Source organism: Vidua macroura, chromosome 3 (assembly GCF_024509145.1).
Source record: "Vidua macroura isolate BioBank_ID:100142 chromosome 3, ASM2450914v1, whole genome shotgun sequence".
In the NCBI taxonomy this organism is placed as follows: Eukaryota; Metazoa; Chordata; class Aves; order Passeriformes; family Viduidae; genus Vidua; species Vidua macroura.
In genome coordinates, this window is record NC_071573.1 from 21,838,801 (window position 1) to 21,859,162 (window position 20,362).

The 20,362-nt window shown below is 40.3% G+C and overlaps 1 protein-coding gene across 3 annotated transcripts in view; it reads left to right on the forward strand.

Moving 5' to 3' along the window:
* The window catches only part of SUSD4 (sushi domain containing 4), a 71,151-nt gene that overhangs the window by 24,575 nt on the left and 26,214 nt on the right, over positions 1 to 20,362 (forward strand). For all 3 annotated transcript variants that reach the window (XM_053973884.1, XM_053973883.1, XM_053973882.1), the window contains exon 3: positions 16,747 to 16,959. In XM_053973884.1, the coding sequence (XP_053829859.1) occupies positions 16,747 to 16,959 (213 nt within the window). The remainder of the gene's footprint in view (positions 1 to 16,746; positions 16,960 to 20,362) is intronic.

Here is a 20,362-nt window from a genome sequence, read left to right on the forward strand (position 1 = left end):
TCAACTGACCAGCGTTACTGGTGTGGGTTCCAGTAGCATATTTGTGTCAGTTACGGGAAAGAAAAGCCCAGAACTGAGTCCCCTAGCATGCACGAGAAGCATCTTGAGGGAGTATAGTAAGTACCACACATCAGAGAAATCAGTCTGGTATTTCCCTGGCAGTGTTATCCTCCATTAGTAGGAAGAGAAAGGGAAGTGTCACAGTTCCAGACCAAGTAAACTAAAACGTGAGTTTTTGTAATTGTGACGTAAAGCCCCTCTGGCAAAATTTCTTGGTTAGAAGGATGATAGTTAATAAATACCAACATAAAAAGTCTTTATGTGGTATCTTCTAAAAAATGACATGAGCAATTCATAAGTAGTTCAGGGACTAGAACAAGTGATGAATATTTCACTAAATGTACTGTTGAAGATACTGGTTACAAATATACTGTATCTTTTTTTTATCCTTTAAGCAAAATATGCTTTAAGGCATATTTCTTCTGAAGAGCCATGGCAGGAATAGGATATAAAGCCCAGATGCTACTCTGTAGAAGTGTACTTTTAATATTACCTATTTTTATGACATTTTGAAGGTCAGCTGTCTAGGGAACATGATAGGATTATGCAAAATGTTGAGAGGTCTGAGAAAGCTCTGCTGTCTTTTCTGGAGAGCTCTGGTTTCATCTCCCTTCTTACCAAGGCAGCTGTGAGATATATAAAACCTGTGTTCACACAGACTTCACACAGAGGAAAGAAGCTGCATGTTTTCTTTTGCAAAAAAAAAAAAAAGTTTGTGTCTAGATAATGAAAATTTGGTACTATTCTACTACCCTCCTGTATTTATATATTAATATCTGCTTGCAAAGCGCTGGCTCTCTTGAGTAGCCTGAATTGCTTCTGCTACTCACCGTGGCTGAAGAGTTGCTGCATTTTTAGATTAAGCAACTGTTAATCAAGGTTGTTCTCATCCCAGACAGATTTTTGTCCTTCCTCTCAATATCTTGCATATTGAAAGGAGGCAGTTATGTCATAAATTACAACTTTTCCCATAACCTTACACTGAAATAGAATTTGGTCTTAAGGCAAAGTCATTGCTTCTTGGAATTCAATTTCTCAACTATAATTATTTTCATTAATTTCTCTGTCACTGTCAATAGCTTTTTCTTCTCTACAAAGACATCAGAGGCTCCCTCTCGTGGCTGCATTAATTTCATTTTGATTTTGATTTTTTTTAACTGACAAAAGCAGAGCATCTCCTAATATTAAAAGCCCAAACCAAAAGAAAAAGTAGTACTAGTAGTAGTAATAATAATAATAATAGCTGTTGTACAGAAGCAGCAATGTAGATTCTTAATGAAGAGGGAAAAGGGAATTTCTTGCAGGCAAAGCTAAAGCATATTTGCAGCACAATATGAGCTTTAACACATTTGTACACCAGGTGCTCAGATGGGAACAGGATTCATATTTCTATTGAGTGAAAATTAGACCCATTATCTCACTTAGAGTGGGAAACTGCTTAGATTTTTGACTTTTTTTTAATAGAATCATAATGCACAGAGGTTTTTTTGAAATAATGATGGGGTCTGTTGCACTCAAAAATGCATCACTCAATTTCCATTAGTAATTCATTTTGTGTTTATTTTTCTCCTAGGCCTTTCAAGCATATTTAAAATAATTCAGCAGTTGGTTTGTGCTGTTTGTTAGGAATCCATCTGGTAAATAGTGTGGCTGCTTTAGTTGAAGCTAAAGCATTTCGTCTCATGGGCAAAGAGAGTGCACTGGCTGTTGCCGCAACTCAGCTGCCACACGCTACCTGTGCGAAGGGGATGGGGCACACACCAGCTCCAGGCAGCCTCTGCCAGTCCTAGAAGTGGCACTGACCCTCCTAGCTGCCAAAGCAAGGACTGGTTTTAAATAGTGCCCTTCCCATTTGTACACTGGGAGTTTGTGCTGTCCAGTTCATTCATTTCCTGTAGGTCATGAGCAAGCTGCGCTCCCTCCTCGTGGTGTTCTGCCTCTCCCCTTTCACTCTAAAAGCTGCCCACAAACATAGCAGCCATAATACACAGCTAAAACCCTTTAAATGGCCCAATGGGTTATAAAACTGACAAATTTTCCATAAAAGAATCTACAACAGAAAAACACAACCAAAGTGCAGAGAAGCTTGTGGGTTATAACTGGATTTTTATACAGTCGTGATTCCCGTGAGGATTTCGCAGTTTTGCTGGAGTTTGTAACAGTAGATGAGACAGCTTAAAACACTTCGGAACTTTTCTCCCCAAAGAGAAAATGCATCACACAATGTCATTACCAAAAATAATATAACTCTTTATTGCCATTATAAATCACACAAAAGCAATTTCCTCCCTCATTTGGGTACGCTGGGTTTCAAAAGTAAATTGTAACCATGTGGGTTTTTGGCACCAGATTAAGTTTACCTGATTACTGATTAAATGAATTGTAAAAAAAAAAAATAAAAATAAAAAAGAAAGAAAGCTGAACTCATCCCAGTTTGGGGTATCTGTTCTTGTATTTTTTCCATACCATGTAGAACAGCTGATAACGCTGAGAGAGCATCCCTTGCCTCCTGAGAGAAAGATGAGATGTTTCAGCCAGGATTGCATATGGAAGCTTTGAGAAGTAGCAGTTTCCTCCATTTTGTCATGGGATACAGGTTTTTTTACCTCAGTCTTCACTCAGTTTCCAGTTAGACTTGTGTGTGTGGTGTACTGTATGTAAAATTGTATCTATGACATAAGAAATATACTGGGTTTTAAAATGCACAAGGACATATATCTATACAATTTCTCCATTAAGATAGTGGAAAATATAAACAATACAGAGTTATCATTCCCATAGCCATGCCTAGTTTCAGCAGGTTGCAGCATCAGGCACAAGATGCTGCATTTTATGAGAGCAGAAGGTCTGAATACTTGGATGACAGGCCTGCTTTGTGAGTGGGAGAGAACTTTAGGTGAAGCTATGTGTGATATCTCAGTGAAGGAACTTGCAACTACCTGTGGAGGTCACTCCTGCCTGATGTGTGATGATTGATGTCTTTGGTGAGCAGCATGTGGGCTACCCAGTGGCTTGAGTCAGAAATCAGGAGCAGAGAGACTTCTTTTCATCCCAGGAGCAAGTATTTCTTAACAATAAGCCAGGTCAGATCAATGGAAGTCTCTCTGTTTACAGGTACAGCAACATATTCACAGAAAATTATTGACATTTGAAAAATGTGGCTTTTTCCAGGAACAAATAGTTAAAAGATTAACATTTTCAGTCCAAGGTTAGGGCAGACTATGTCTGAGACCGCCAAGTGTGGCAAGATGCTTTCTTGTTTGTGGATTTTATTGCCAAAGCTCAAAGACCTAATGGAGAACAATCCTCAAAGGGGAAAGCAGCTTGGTGTGGCAAGAATAAATTAATTAAATGGAGTTTTGAGGTGGGATTTAAAAGACAACTGGACTTGAAAGGGGAAAAATGGGGAAATAGGAAGGTGTCATAAAAAGATAAATTCAAACTTGAGAAAAAACAAAGCAGCCAAAACAGTGTTCTGGGGAGAATGTGGAAGAAAATTAGGACACAGAAAAAATGGAGAATAGAGACATATGCTGAGGAAGGACAAGCTGAGAGGTTTGATTTTCAGAAAGAAAAGAAAGGAAAACAGTGAAGAGAACTGGGGCTGTGTTGTCACTGACCAGGGCCACAGGGCCTCAGCAGAGCTGGGGGCTGGTGATGGGGTCCAGGAACAGCCCCAGAAGCAGCCAGGGGATGAACCCAGTCAGAGCAGCAGAATGTGCTGAATGGGTCCAACGTTGGTCCAAGGCTCACCCAGAAGATGGGACTGGAGACAGGCACAGCTGCAGCATAGCCCAGGCAAGGTCTGGGAGGCCAAGGCTGAGCTACCTGGAGCTCCTGGCCGTGGGCAGAGAGTGTGACTGGGGGTTCCAGGTGGACCAGTCAGTGCCCTCAGGGAGAGACATTACTGAGAATAATGGCAGAGACCTTACTGGGAATAACAGATGTGGGATTTAAGGCAGTTCTAGAAAGGCAGTTTTGGCACCAGACAATGGATCAATTTATGCTGGGCAACTCCCATCAATCAGAATGGGAAGGAAGAAAGGAAAATAATAGAGATATTTGGAAGGTGGCATCCAGCAGAGCCACAGAAGAAACTAAGTAAGGATAGAGGAGATATGGAAACAAAGGGGCATTATTGTCCTTAGGAGGACAGTAAGATGGGTAATGATGAAGAGAAAAGGGTCAACATAAGGTGGTGGTCAGGGAACTGATGCAGGGACCATATCAATATTCTTTTTCCATCAGCATTATCAACAACCAAGTTTAGAGTTTTATTGTGAAACAGGTTTTGAGTTATTGGAGGCAAAAAATACCCATGTACTTCATGTGTTGCAAAGACAAGTAGTCTTGCCTAATCCAGCAAGGCCTCCAAGAATTTTGCAAGAACTGAGTGGTGAGGCACTGGCACAGGTTGCCCAGAGAAGCAGTGGATGCTCCATCCCTGGAAGTGTTCAAGGCCTGGTTGGAAGGGGCTCGAAACAACCTGCTCTCGTGGAAGGGTGTTCCACCACTACAGGGGCTGGAACTAGATTGTTTTTTAAGTTCCTTCCAACCCAAACCATTTTATGACTCTATAATTTCTGACCTTCCTAAAGCTGTTATCTCTGGTTTTAAACAACGTTCAAGATGGTGTCAGATCATGTTAAAAAAAAAATCTTTCAAGGTGGTCAGAAACTGAAAGTGGGAGTATATTTAGGCATGTTCAGCTCACTTTCAGCCGTTATGTTGTATGACACACTGGACTAGGCACTGACTGACTGGGGTTTGGCTTTCTGCCCACCACTGTCCCATTAACCCTTGCTGCTTATGATCTCTATTTGTCTCAGTGCCCCTCATAGATGCTGGTAATCTATAAGTCTGTCTTCATTACAAGGTAATCTGCAGCCTGGTTATAGGAATTTAAAAAATCATATGTAATCATTAGATTAGGACTGGCATGCTGTAGTCACAACAGCTGCTGGAAGGCCATGCCTACTTAATAAACTGCTCAACTAATTCAGTTATTTGAAGTATGGTTGTAGAAAGAGTAAATGTAAAGTGTAGATATAATAATTAGGGAGAACAAGATTGTCTAAATAACTTGCAACTGCTCTTTCAAGTCAGGAAGCTTGATGTGCTGCTCCTATCAGGGGAACTAAATTCCCCAAATGCTGGAAGGCGGGCTCAGAAAGCTGTGCAAGGAAAAAAATGGCTGAGCCAAATGTTTTGTAAAAACAAAGTAAGATTTGAAGAGAGAGAACCTGAATTAAATCAGGCAACCTATTATGTGTGTGGCTGGAGTCTGGTGTAAGGAAGGAGCCAGACTCCTGCATTTATTTAAGTCTGCTTACTATATAATTCAGGGTACTGAGGTGAACTAAGGATGAAGCATTAGCTTCAGCATAGAATTTTTATTCTGATCACTGGAGCCTAAAGTTATTAAAAGAACAAACACAATTATGATATCCTAGGGGACTGGCACACATATAAATCTGGATATGCTGCCTGTTTCTCACAAAGCATATGTATGGATCCATGTGCTGCCTGCTCTTTATTCTAACTAGGTTTGCTGCAGCTGTTGCTCTGAAATGAACCATCTAACACTCTGGGGAAAGAGAGGCTGGAGAAATCCTCTAATGAATACCTATTAAGAAAAATAAGTTCCAAATAAATTGCTTGTATGTATGGTTAAAACCCCTGTCCCTTGAATAAGAGTAAAGAGCTGTCACTTACTAGCTCTAGACTTTTCCTAGTTCACACATAATCAACTTACAGTACCATAACAGTTTAATAACAGCTTATTCTTCTTCTGTTTCTTCAAAATTATGAGAACCTATTTTCATGAAAAGTAGGGATGTTAATGCTTTCTGAAGAACAAAAGCCCATAATCTTTACATTTAACTAGCATATGTGATTTTCAGATTGGCTTTTATGAAAATATTTTAAGCATCAGGTAGCTCAGCAACACCTATTATCTGTGCACAAGAATACCCTAACTCAATCTTTCAACTGACTAATAATGATATGTATACATTATATAAATTGTACAAGACTTGATCTGACAGTCTCAACTTCAGTGTTGTCAACGCCGAGTACATTATGGAGTCTGTAGTTTTTAAAGGTGTCTTTATCAGGTTTTTCTGATCCAGGTTTTTCTTCCTTTGAGAAGGCTCTCAGTGTCTTACAGGCCTCCAAAGTTGTCCTGTGAGGCACTGCCCATCTCTGTTGCCTGTGACTGGGGGTCACTTTCCTCTCTTCTCTCTTGTCCCTTTCCAGTTCCACATTTTAGCCTCCTAGGAACGCTATTGGGCTGTTTCTTGTGTTCCCATCTCCTCCTCTCTGACCTGCTATTGGTATCACCATCCAAACAGCTGTCAGTTGCCTTCCAGGCTAACAAGTTTTTGTGTGTCCCTTCATCCCAGTTCTGTACCTTTGCCAAGTCTCTCCTGCTGTTCCTGCTCCAGTTCCTTTGGTTTCTCTTCTGTCCTCAACTTCCTCCTCTTCTGCCTAAGTTCACTGCCACAGAACTGAAACAGAGCAATTTCCAGTATTCCCTAGGACACTATCTGTAATATTCACAGATTAAAGGGAAAAAAAAGAAAGAAAACCACAGGATCTGACAATCAGGGACTTGGTTCTCTCACTTCAAATATTTGAGATTTTAGAGTTGTTTTAAGGTAGAGAGATTAAAAATATTGGAGGTACGATATAAAATAAAACATGGCTTTATTAAAAGAACGGTTGTGTCAGAATAATCTGTTAATCTCCTGAGAAAATAGCTGGTTTCCCATGGATGAAAAATATAGCAGATATTGTCCACCTTGACTTTTGTAAACTGCCACTAGGGAAAGTATTTGTGAGGATTTGGGTTCATGGAAGAATTGGAGAATATATAGAAATCTGACTAGAGGGTAAAGAGATTGCATTGAAAGGAGAAATACTGGACCAGAGGGGACTTTGTACACCAATGGTTTTTTGGTGATGCCACAAAAATTGAGTGTGCCAGTGGAATTTGTCATTGACATTTTTCTGTAATTTTTTTTAAGGGGGTTAAACATGGTGACTGTGGAGTTGCACAGCATTTTAATTATAAATGTTTCCATCTTGCTCACTGGCTCTTCTGTGACTTTGCTCTGAGTTGCTTGTTCTAATGCTGTGAGCAGCCTCCCATCACCTTCTATCAGCTGGGAATTCCTTGGAAGGACTTTATGAGGAAAGTGGGCACACCAGGATTAAGTGTAACACAGTTATGAATCAAAAAGAAAAGGAAGAAAAATGTGTCTGCATTATCTTAAACTCACACTGATTTTTCCAGTCTTCTCAGTATGGACAGAATAACTCACAGGACAGAGCACTTTAAATGAGTAATTTAAGTTAAAAGTGTTTGGATGTGATGACAATACTTCATTTTTAGTGCCCAGCCAGACTCCTGCTGCCTTTCTATACAATTTTGGGGTTTATCACATACTTGGAAAAAAGCATGATTATGTTCCAGTTTTCTTCAGAAAATGCATTCTCATGAAGAGAAACAGAGTAAAAGCTGTGTTTTATGCTAACAGTACTAGCAGAGCACAAAAAGTATACAGGAACTTTTCAATAGAGAAGAAAATCAGTTCTCCTTGGGTCCAGATTAGGACCAAAATCAATAAGGGTATTATTTTTTTCCCCAGTGGATATTATCTGCTTGCTTTCTAAAAGCTTTACTTAGAATAAAATAGAAATGCTTTGCAGGGTGATCTGAAGCAAATGTTGGAGGTGCGATGCCAGTTCTCATGTGGGAAATACCTGGTGAACCCATAAAGCCACCTCGTCTTCCTTTACATCTCCTAGACCTGTAGGTAAATAATATCCCAACTGTGCAAGGCTAAGCAAACAAGTATCAGCAAGTAAAACATACAGAGGAAAAGATGAATAAAAAATGGATGGCTGTGATGAGGTCCATTTAAGAGCAAAGGCCATGGTTTCATGGGTAGGTGCATATAGGGAAAAATCACAGTAGGGCATAAGAGCTGTCAGAGTGCCCAGAAGCATCAGAGGACTGTGATAAGGAATCGGTGCAAAAGCTGGAAACAGTGGGTGTCAGCTCTCCTGTTTTAGTATGTACCAGCGTTTTAAATCCCCTGTCTCTCAGTCTTCTCTAGTGTGCACTTCATTTAAAAGTTTAATATTACAATATTCACACATTAATCCTGATTGTCCCCATATCCAGTTCTGCCTGGTCTTGGAAAAGTATAAAATCGATTTAAAGAGCACAGCTGAAAAGGAAAAAAATTGTTGGATTACCATAGTGTGGCGTACAATAAAAATATAGTGTTATCTAGGGAAGCCTGTAGCTGATGAGAGCATAAATATCAACCCCCTCAACTCATACCCCTGAGTATTTGATTCCTGCATCTTACAGAAACAAGGATCTCTGCTGAACAGTGTGACATTTCATCACATTGGATTTGCTGTGATGAATAATATTATATGCTATTGGTCTAGAAGAAGTATTACTATAGTAACTAGCTCATAATTCATTTTTTATGGGTTTTTTTGCTATATTTCCTCAGGGTTCCCTGTCTAGACTAAGATTGTTTAAACTAACTCATGGTAATTAATTTTTTCCAGAGTGCTAAGAATATGGGACAGATAAACAACAATACTTAGATACTGCTTTTTGAAAAATACAGCAAGCCCATAACATACTTGAAATTATGGGAATATTGTTTTATTTGTCACAGTTTTATTAGTAGTTTTCTATGCTGTTATTAATCCAGTTTAGTGACCTAAGGCTGGATTCCCACATTGACAGTACTGCAACTCTAATGAAATCCTTAGACACCCAATATATAAAATGTTCCATCTGAGGATGAAAACATTGGATTACTTGGATTTAAATCCAAGTAATGAGCTCACTTATTCATTTAAATCAGTAAAAAGAAAATCTTGGCATAAGTGATGTATTAATATTTTATAGTCTGGATTTGTACATATTTAATTCATTATGATGATGCTTATGGGTCACCAGTCCACAAGCACACATTGGCAAATATCATCTTTATTACAGTGCCTTATCAGCAAAATGAATAGGAGGATGTGTTAGGTATTTGCCCGTTTGCTGAAGTATATAGAGAGCTTTTACTGCATTTTTGTTTTTATTATGGTAAAAGGTGAGGTTTGATTATTTTTTAAAACTGGATTGTTTCAAAATTAGTCATCCTTGTCAAACCATGTTTAGAATTTTTTTTATAGATAGAAATTAGAATAAGTAAATGAAATAAAAACTAGAATAAATAAAATAGATAGAAATTAGAATTAATGGATGTTCAAGGTTCTAATAAGAAATGTGGAACTACCATTTCCAAGAACCACCATTTTAAAGTAGTTTAAATTACCTTTGGGATAATAAATATGCACACAGATAAGCTTATTTAAGCACATTTTGTATTTTAAATTAACTTAGAAACATGAAATATTATTGGAAATTGAAGAAGTCATTTATTCTCACATGCTTCTTTTTCACAGAATAGGAAAAAAACCTCTCTGGTTTTATACTTTTTTTAATTTCTGGTGGAGTTTGCAGCTTGAATAGAACTAGTCATTAAACTGAACTAACTGAATAAATGGAGATTCAGAAAATATTCACCCTATATTTGCAGAAAGGTGACCAAACTTTTGTCTTCAGGTTTTTAATTATTTCTGCCTAATACTTGATTTGAGCTCACCTCAGTCTAGGCCTCAGAGTGTCAGTTTAATCATTTTCAACAGCTTTGTTGGAAAAATAAATAGCCAGTTTAAAAGTTTAGGAGCTGGGAGGAGGTTGTGGGATTTATTGTGTGGTAAATTGGCTTTTATTCACCCTGAATCATATCCCAGGATAGCCATGGTAACTTTCTGTAACAAAAACACAGAAGACGTGAGCTCCGTCAGCAGAACCAACAGCAAATTTGCTTTCTGCCTTTTGTTTTTCATTTAAGTAATGGCAAGTTCAGAGGATCACAGAGTAGCATATGACATTTCATAAGAGTTCATAAATTATGCAGTCAGACTTGTTGGATTACAAAAGCCTGGGAGTAACAAGTGCTTCTTGCATTATAAATGAAATGGCTTATTTACAAAGATGACATAGCTATATTAATTGTGAGAAGTTGCGATTAAAGGGATAAGTCTGTGCTGTTTAAGATGTTAATTAGAAGAAACTCTTTCCAGAAGAAACAAATGCATCTTTTTAGTTTGCTGTGGGTTTACTGAAGTGCTTTGCTGATTGTATTCTGAACTGCCTTCCTTTTCCTGCAGTTTTAAATGGTTTTCCTCGTGTATTAGCCTAATGTCAAGGCAATAAAAGAATCCTACATCAAGGTTCACATTGAAAATTCAAACTGGTGATGGTTTCCATGGGCAGGAAATTCAGCTTGTTCCCTGCTGTATGACACTGGTCAGGCACCAGCTGGGGTGTGCTGTCAGCTGTGAGTGTGGAATGGTAATTGGAGTAACTAATTGGAGGCGTGACCCCTGAAATAAAGATGCTGTTATTACATCTGCAGTCATCTATGCAGGGCCCAGGAACCTGCCCTGCTGACGCTGCAGCTTGCGCTCTTTTCTCCCTGGTGGTGTTCCCAGGCAGAAGCAGTTCCTGGGTGGTTCCTAGGAGACCCATTTTGTCCTCTGAGGACACTTTATCCTGCTTACAGCTCCTCACATTCCATCGCCTGTCCTTGCTCTGGAGGGAGCAGCAATTCTTGGGCTTTCTAGGGAGATGTCAGTTTGTTGTAGCACAAAAATGCCCAGGGACTTGTCATACCTGAGTAGGGATTTTAAGGTTGAGCTGATGGTCGCCCTTAAGAGCATCTCTGAGTGACTGCCCCATTCCAAGGGCCCATTGAGAAGAGGAGAAAGGGAGGTGGTGAGCAAGATTTGGGATCATGGTGGTCTTTGAGGAGAGTGCAAGGGCAGGTGGGGGGTTGGCTGACAGTGGGTTGTGGTGAAGGAGGATGGAGAACACAGGTGGGAGGCCAGGGCTGTGGGAGAAGATGAAAGATCAGAAAAATGAGGAATTGCAAATGAGTCAACCTTTCAGCCATATGAATGACCAATTGCCTCTCTTGGAATCTGCTGCCCTTCATGCAGGGCTTGCATGTTCATTTTTTACTGCAGATGGGTCAGTTTGGTGCTCATGAGCTGCATTACACACTGATTTTCTTTTTTCTGCTATGATGCTCTTGTGTTATAAGAAGGATAAAGTAGCTTAATGGTGTTCTTGATTTGATAGATCAGCTTGTGACTTAAGCAAAATACTGCCCTTGGAGGTATTTTTTGCTGTTCTGTTTCTCCTACAAAGTAATTTGAGCTTCTCCGTTTCTTCCAGTGGCTTGTTAGGCTGTCCTGGGTAAGGCTTAGCCAAGTGAGGAGGGATATGCAGCCGTGCTGGGAGCGTGTTCTGCAAGGATAGCAAGGGAGGCTGTGATTCAAATCCTAAACAGGTTAAGGCTTTACAAAGCTGCTGAAGTCTCAGGGAAGCTTAAGCACTACTGGCCCTTCAGGGATTAAGGAGAGTTTAGATTTTAGCAGGCATTTCACTAATGAAATCATAGCTTTATAATTAAATTTCACTTCCAAGTCTAGATGCTAATCGAAGCACATCCTTCCTTTTCTTGTTCCTGGGGTACATGGATAGTTTGATTAACATCAGCAGCAGCAAGGAAGCATAAACAGCCAGAGGCACACAGTGCTGTGCCTGCATGGCTTTCACAGAAGCGGGGCAGAAACTCCTGAAGGGATGAAAAAGACTTTTCCTTTGTACAAGACAAGCAAGCCCTTGGCATGTTTGCACTTGTGGCCCTTCTGTTTTAGTCCCAGAATGGCTTTTTACTGAGAGCTGGCCTAAGATAACCTGCTCCTGCAGTGTTTACAGACTCCTCCTAAAATGTGCATGCAGGCAGTCTGGTCCTGCCACAGTCTCTGCCTCTCCCTGCTTCTGGCTGAGACAGATTTAGTGGACCCAAATGCAGGTGTTGATGTACAAGAAGCTCATTCTCCATCCTACTGAAGACAAACACTGAAAATACTCTCTATCTTGAATATTATTACACATTATATGCCACTTTTCATTCACTGGGTGTATGTAACACAATGAAATGAGACTGATGCCTCTGTTTAAGAATGAGTGCAGCCAGTTCTGAGCTCACATGCATCATCAGTGTGTCAGTGAAATGTTTTATAGCAGCTTTAGAGGCAAAGAAGTCCATCAAATCTAGATTAGAAATCACCTTGCCAGCACCATGAATTTACAAGGAGCTCTAAGATATGGGGGTGAGAGAAGAGGGAAACAAGGAAAAGAAAACATGAAACTGAGAAAAAGAAACAGACAAAAGAAGATTTGTGGGATGAACTGAGGGGTTCTTCCTCCTGCTCTTTTTTAGGCATGTCTGAAGATCAGTTGTGGCTGTTATGATTTCTTGTTATCACTCATATGTAATGGTCCCCTGGATTCCAACATTTCAGGCTTTTCATTGGGGATGAGATGAATCATTTTATGTTTGAGAATGCACAATACAGAATTCTAGGACCAGTCTAATCAAGTTATTTACAATGGTTCATTTTATACCCCAAGGAGGGCATTGCTAATTTTTCAATCTTCTCATTAATTTTACATTATTTTGCCTGACTGACAATACCAGAAATATAGGTAAAGTAAGCACCCATATAATCTGCTTGAGGGTTATCCAAATTAAGAACATTGCTATTTTCTGGTTGGTCCAACAGTAGAAATGTGGTAAATTGGTAAATACCAAACCCAAAATATATTCTATATCAACTGCATGCTTTGCTGGTGATGATGACCTTATGTGCTCATTAACCTTGCCAAGAAGATATTATTGTCCATGATATTTTACACAATATCCCTAAAAGGTGCTTTGATACAGAAAGTCTGCAACTTGGACCAAATATTAACCTATTTTGATTACTGAAATAATCACTTCCAGCAGTAATTGTGTAGTCTTTACTTTAGGATTTAAAGCCATGCAATAGCATCCCATAAAGTTGCTGCCAATGATGTAGTATTGATTATGATGGCTGCTGGCTTTACTAAATTTTTACTATATAGGCAACATTAAAGCTTACTACTCTATTTAACAAGTGTGTTGTATAATGTTTACTAGTAGGAAGTGATGATGATTTCCCCTTCCCTCCTTTTAACCGTGAGAAAAAGTCCAGTAAGCTTCTTTTCCCCAAAGACTCATTGAAGGGTTTGTCAAGAAACAGAATCCATTGTAGTTCTAAGTTAGTTTCTAACTTATTTGATATACCTTTTTCCTGAAGGATAGCAGCTTTTTATTATAGCCAAAAGATTGACTTTCTCTTCCAAAGACTTATGTGGTAACTCTGGCTGAGAAGATTTTTGGCTTTTTTCATCAGATTCTAAAGAGACTGGAGCATAAGATGTCTATAGCATCTTATCTATGATGTAGGATTACTCCTACCATTAGAAAGTTACTGTGTCATAACTTGGAGTAGCTGCTCTTAAATGCATAGTTTTGAAAAAGAAAAGAAAACAAAGATTGTGGGGAAAAAAAATTACCAGGCTGTATCTCATTGAAGACATATATTCAAAAATTTTTGATAGGCTTAACTAGATGAGATTATATGGAAAGGATTATTATGTAAAGGTATAATTCTGCTGTTATTAAGAAGAACTGGAATATGGCAATTCTCAGGGATGTTTGAGCATTATTGTACTTGAATATTCTACCAGAAAGTTCAAACTTAAATTGGAAATGGACTTAACTGTCAGCTAAATAAGCTGTTGAAACTTCACCACAGCTCTTGTGCAAGAAAGGAGCAGCCCTGGTGAAAATCAGAGCAGTTCCTGGCTTCTCTGGTTGGTGGAAATTGCCCCTTTGGAACACCTGCAGTGCCTGTTGTGCACTGGAGATCCTCAGCACAGGGGCAGCCTCCCCACACCTTCCTCATACGTGTCCTTCCTCCTTCCCAACCCCAGCACAGCCCTGGCTTCTCTGCTTTGTGCCTGGACCATCTACACTTTCATAAAGAAGCTTGACATACAGGTGCCTTCCACTGTTTCCAGCAGGACTTCGATTTGGGCTGTCTACTGTTGCTACCTATGGAGCTAAGATGGGGTTAGGGATTTGTTTGCTTTGCCTTCATGGCTTTACCATGAGGTGTTACTGTATTGTGTGTGCCATCTGCCTAACTGGCTCTTCCCTGAGACTTCTTCCTTCTTCCTTGCTCCAGGAACAGGCCAGGAAGTGATGATCCTGTGCTGAGTCCATGTGTCATCTCTTATGCAGTAGCTGAATAACAGCTGGCTACTGGCTCTGTAGAAACCAGAGGGTGCATAAATCAGTTTTTCCATTTGTGTTCCAGTTTCCACTTGGGAATTCCCCTTGGGGATAGATTTGTCTGCTCGCTAACAGCACTTGAGAAAAAGAACCTGAGAGACCAACACACTGCAAAAGGATCCCTAGGAGGAATGGAAATCTTTGCTTGTGAAGGGTCGCCAGAAAAGTGGCAGTAGAGTCACAGAATTAGCCTGCACCAGGGAAAGAAACATTCTTGCCTTCCATGTCTGGTTTTGTGCTGACAAACACAAAATCTCTAACTTTGCATATTTGACTTAATGAAAACAGACATGAGCTTGGCTCATTTTTTTTTACCAGGCAAATTATGTGTGACCTCAGCACCTTTCCTTTTTCTAAGTTGTTGCAGAGGCAAAGTAGTAGGCAGCAGTGTACTTTTCCCTGCTGCAGCTAGTGAGAAAGGACACATATCTCAAGGTGGGTTACAGTATTCCTCGCCTGACTGCAAATTCCAAGATTACCGAAGTAACAAAATTGATCTAAATGTCGTGTTATCCCTTGGTTTAATGAGAAATAATTAAGATCTTCGCTGACATTATTAAAGGATGTGGGCTTGCTGTCTGAAGCATAAGAAGCTTCTTTTTAATCTCCAGTAAAAATGGACAGCCTTTCTCTGCTAATAAGTATTGCCTACAGCGTGTAATCCCATGATCATAATGACTGTGCTACTCCTTGTTCATCCCATTGGCAAATGACAGAGAGTCTGGCGCGATTTGCACTGGAGGACTTGATCTGTGGCAGATGAGCAGGCGTGGGTGGAATTCAGAGATGTGTTTGACTTGGTCACTGCACTGACCCTTCAGTTCCCAGGATGAGCTGCACTGGATGGAGGAGTGAAGCTGCACAGGAGCAGCTGCTCTGCTGCTCTTGTGCTGTTTCAGTCAGAGGATGGGATACTGGGCAAGTGGAGAGGGAGGTCCAGGGGTGTCGGAGCACTGCAGAGAGGCACAGCCTGGCTGTTGGTCATGGAATTCAGGCTGGGCTCTGTCCATCACATCACCTCCTGGGAATTGTAGCCTGGTTGGGGAGTTCAGCACAGGACCTGGAAATCAGGCACGTGCAATCCACCCTGGTGACCCTACAGTGTGTCCTGCCTCTGCTCACAGGAACAGGTAATGGGACATGGGACCAAGTGGCTTGGTGTGGGCCTCCTGCTTCTCCACTAGCAGCTGTCAGCCAGGGGACTGAGCAGAGACATTCAGTGCTCAAATGCAAGAGCCCTTCATCACCTTCAGTGCTCTCCATTTGGCTGCCACAGCATCATAATGAGCCCTTGGCAGAGGGAATGATTTAGCCTCGGGAAATGGAGATTATTTCAAAAAGTCCTTTACTGTAATATCTTCCTTCTCTCTGACTGCACTGTGGAGGCATCTCATTCTTATCATGCAGGAAGTAGCTGAGGCTCTCTGATACTATTCTTTTAAAATCAAAACATTAAAACTATCATGCAATGATTTTCACATTTTCCAGGCATCCCTCCCGCCAGCATTAATTGCCCCCCCTGCTGTTCCTGTTCCAAAGCTATTTGCTCTTTCTGTATGCAGCCCTTGTTCACTGCTGCACTAAACCTTTGCTGCTTTGCAGTAAAAAAAGCTTCCACTTATGCAAATGGCATTGAAATTAGTTTGCTAAAGTGATAAACAGTCACATTTATTGATTGCAACTGTTGGGGTTTGGTTTGTTATTTTACAGTTAATTTTGTAGAGGTAAAGGACTTCACAAATTCCCTTCTGGTGTCAATGAAGTAATACAGCACTCCCATAACAGTGTTTGGAAAACGTGGTAGGGCCACCACACCAAAGTGATAAGGGGGTCACATTCATCCAACATCACAGTGTCCCTTTCCCCTGTGGCAGATCTCCCTCCCATCTTGAAATCTCCCTGTACTTAGCAGTTCTCCTATTTCAATTACTGTGTCTTTAGATAGCAGTTAAGTTTCATGCCCCTTTATTTCCTCTTCCTCTCTGCTTCTGACACATTATTATTCTTACCAGTGGCTGCACGAGACCTCCAAAACCCCATAGTCCCCAGAAGTAATTACAGACACATTACTGAGCAATCCCCACTGGTAGGCTGGGTCAAGTGCTTTATTTTTATCCAGGGCAGCTACTGAGGAGTGTGGTTGACTTTTGCTTCCCCAGTAGCTGCATGAAAAGACAGGAGTACTTCTGTCACCTGAGCATTTCAGCTGGGGGTGGGTCCTCTCCTGGAGTACCTGGTACCCAAGCGGGGCTACTAGCAGTCAATATGGAAGGTACAAGGTCCTTGTGAAGATAATGGATAAAGACAGAAAAAGCATAAGGAGTAAATGAGCACAGTTGGATTGTACCTTTGTCTGACACAGGGTTTGATGACCTGCAAGCGTGTGCTGACCCTGGAGCTCCTGAGCATGGCTACAAGACGCCCAGCGCAGGTGTTTTCTTTGAAAGCGTGGTGGTCCGGTTCCATTGCCAAGAAGGATACAGGCTCAATGGTACTTCCAAAAAACTTTGTGTGAGACACTTTAATGGCTCCTTGAGCTGGAAACCCAGTGATAAACCTGTGTGCCTACAAGAAGGTAAGTCAGTTTTCTTCAAGCTGCTCACCACGTCAGTTCTTCTCACTTGTCCATGTACCATGTCTGTGTGTCTCTCGACAAAACACAACAGGCTGGAGTCCATTTCACTGTGTCTTATTGGATACATACTTTAATTTTCCATCCATAATCCGCCTTTGTCAGATAAATTTGTACCATGAGAGGCTGTGTGTGTTGAAAGGGACATAAAGAAATGTGAAAACAGAATTTAACCTCCCCTTTTAACTAGCTACAAATTGTTGCAGAGAAGAAAAACAACCTCCATTGTAAGTTAACTGTAACTATTTATTAAGGCTGCCTGCTTAATATTCCTTTCTGCAATATTTTACTAGGAAAATACAATCAATTTCCAATGCTACTGCCCCTGCTAATTTGGAATTTTAAACAATAGTATTTGGTGATGTATGCATGAGTCAAGTAGCAAAATCAAATACACAGAGCCTGCAAAAGTTTAAAGCCAGGGTAGAAGTTTACTCTGAGATAATTCAGACTATTATGGCATAAACCAATTTATTTTTATTGTATATTTGAAATTGTATTTGGTTTTAAATACTTAGGATGTTACATTGCTTTCTTCTTCTAGATTTTAGAGGCAGGATTAATTTGAATTTCATAACTGTAAATTTTGGCCAAAGTACATCCAAGCAGCACAAATATTTATTTCTCCAAGTATATTAAAGATATAACCTGTCCTTGTTGTTGATTTATTTTTGGTCAACAGAGCTATTAAAGTCAACCAACATGAAAAGTGTTGGTTAAATAAAGTGTTTACATTTTAGTGTTGTGACTTCTCCACTGAAGACATTAGCCATTGCCTCATTGTCTTCATGGTGGAGCAAGATAAATTCTACTTCAGGTAACCTTTCACCATTTAAAGTCAAATAAATACATGGACTTTAGTCAGAGGTAGTTAAAGACTTATGTGGCTCACAAGCACACTTACTGCATAGGATCATTCATCACTTTGCCTTTATAAAAACTGCAGGTACTTGTTTGTGATCCTGGGAAGGTGGGTGTGAGAATCTTGTGCCAGGACAGGGATGTGCCATGAGAGGGACAGGCAGGGCCTGGGAAGACCACACTCAGGAAGTGCATGTGAAGGGAGCAACCCTAAACAGTGGCCAGTGTGAAAGTGGTGCATGAGATATTGGAGAGAGCAGCCAGAGGCAGATGGTAAAGAGTACATGGGCCTTCAGGTAGCTGGCCTGTTGGCAGAAGAAGTTTTGGTAAAATATGCTCTCCTGGACAAGTGTGAGGCCATGGGCTACAGAGCCATGAGGGGCACAGTTGTGAGGTGTCCCATGAGGTGACAGCTGATGTCTAGAAATAAAGGCAAAGGGGTGCCAACAGCACCTCATCATATGGCCACATGGGTCAGCTTCAAAGAAATAACCTGATGCCTTTAAAAATAACTATGTATGAAAATTGTGCCCTCTTCTATGACAGCCACTTTTCATAAATGACCTTGTCTCTCATCTCATGGTTATTTAAGAAAAAAATACATCTAGAGTGACAACACCCTGTGTCTAAACTGGCTATTTTAGAAGAAACTATAAAGAAAAATCTTTAATGCTTGGAAATTCTGTTTTCTTAAGCACAGAAGGGAGCTGGGAATGTTGACGTGCATCTTTGAAATGTTGCCTGTATCATCCACTGCAGTTGTTAAAATAAGCATTAATGTGTTTTATTAAATATTCAAACCTCTTCCCAGGCCCTCCAGCCCAGTGGAAATCTGTGGAGGAAGTTTCTGATCACAGTGCCATCAGCAACAAAACTGCCACTAATGTCAGTGTGATCAACACTCGAGCCAGGTGTTTTCAAAAAAGAAAGAAATTGGAAGATGAGAATGTGATGGATGATGTGACAACAGTTGCTTTAGAGATAATAATTACTTTCCAGCACAGAACGCTTAAAAAGGATTGCTAGCCAATGCTCTGATCAAGCAAAGCACTTAAGCTGGAGCATAACTGTAATTATGTGATTAGTCTTGTTAAAGATCTGTGCTCAAAATTAGGCAGATGCAAAAATGCTTCTTATTACTTGGACCAAAGAGTAGGACCCTGATTTAGGATTTAGTAAAGCAAGTGCTTAAGTACTTCCCTGATTAACATTATAATAATGCCTCAGGTATTAGATTACAACATTAATTCTTCTTTCCAATGCACAATAGTACCACGGATTCAGAAGAAATACTAAGCAAAGGCTCAGTGGCAGTCCATGAGGCCTAAGCATTAGCTTAAGTGATTTTTAGACAGATCCTTTTGCACGCTGGGAGCAGAATATTGAGAGAGGGCCATGGTAGGGAGGTAGACAGTGTAGGAACGTGGCACATCTGGAGATGAGTTAAGAGAGAATTACAACAGGGTTTGTGATTCTCAGCTGTCTAATGGCACACATAAAAGTTTTCATTGCAGAAATTCTGTAATGATATATAGAAAGAAATTTGAAATTTCCAGCAACTGCTGGAGAAGGGAGAAGTTAATGTTTTCCCATTCATCATTACCTATCACAAGGTGAAATAAACTTTATGCTGCATTTACCGTTTACGGCAGGGGCTGGCTGCTCCATGGGCTATGGTATGCTGTACACGCCTCTCATCCCAGCATATTTAAATGTCAGGCAATGCCAGCTGAGCTTGAACAGTAAAAACACTCCGTACTTTGGAGTTCATTTATTCTCAGGAGTTTGGATTCAGAGAAGGATAATTTTATTTCTATATGTTATGTACATTTAATTGTCATTATGTGTTTACTAGCACAATCTCTTAATCACAAATGGATGCTATTTACCAAAGGAAGCAAAGCAACCTGTTTCAGAATGTAATTGATTTTAGATCTAATACGTTTGCCTGGAGCTCTTCACCCAATCTATTTGATTTTATAGGTCTGTCATTTCTTGTTAAGAGGCAGGAGATTTTAAGTGTCAGGACAAGAATGAAGTTGCATGACTTGGTGCCCAAGAAATGCCCTGTCAAAAATCTGTATGCTTAGAGTTATGTTCTTATATTGATCTACAGCATATTGTGACTGTACCTATCATCAGCTCTAATACAGTTATGCACATAAATACCAAACCTCTGAGGTAGGAATTTTGTATTTACTGTTTAAGAGCAGTATGTCATGTTGTTCACACTTTAATCTAATCTTCTCCCACTGTGATAATGTGGCTGCTGAGGCTGTTGCCCTACTTGGAACAAATGCTAGCTCTTTCCTATGAGATTGAATCTAAATTTACAGTCTGCATGAAGATGGCAACGAAGCGAAGAGCTGTGCCCTCCTCTCCCTGTGCTTCTGCAGGCAGACACCTTGGAGATGTTCTCAGTGCCTCATTCTCCGAGGCATGATAAACCTGCAGTGAAAGTATTGGACTAGTACATGATTTGGCT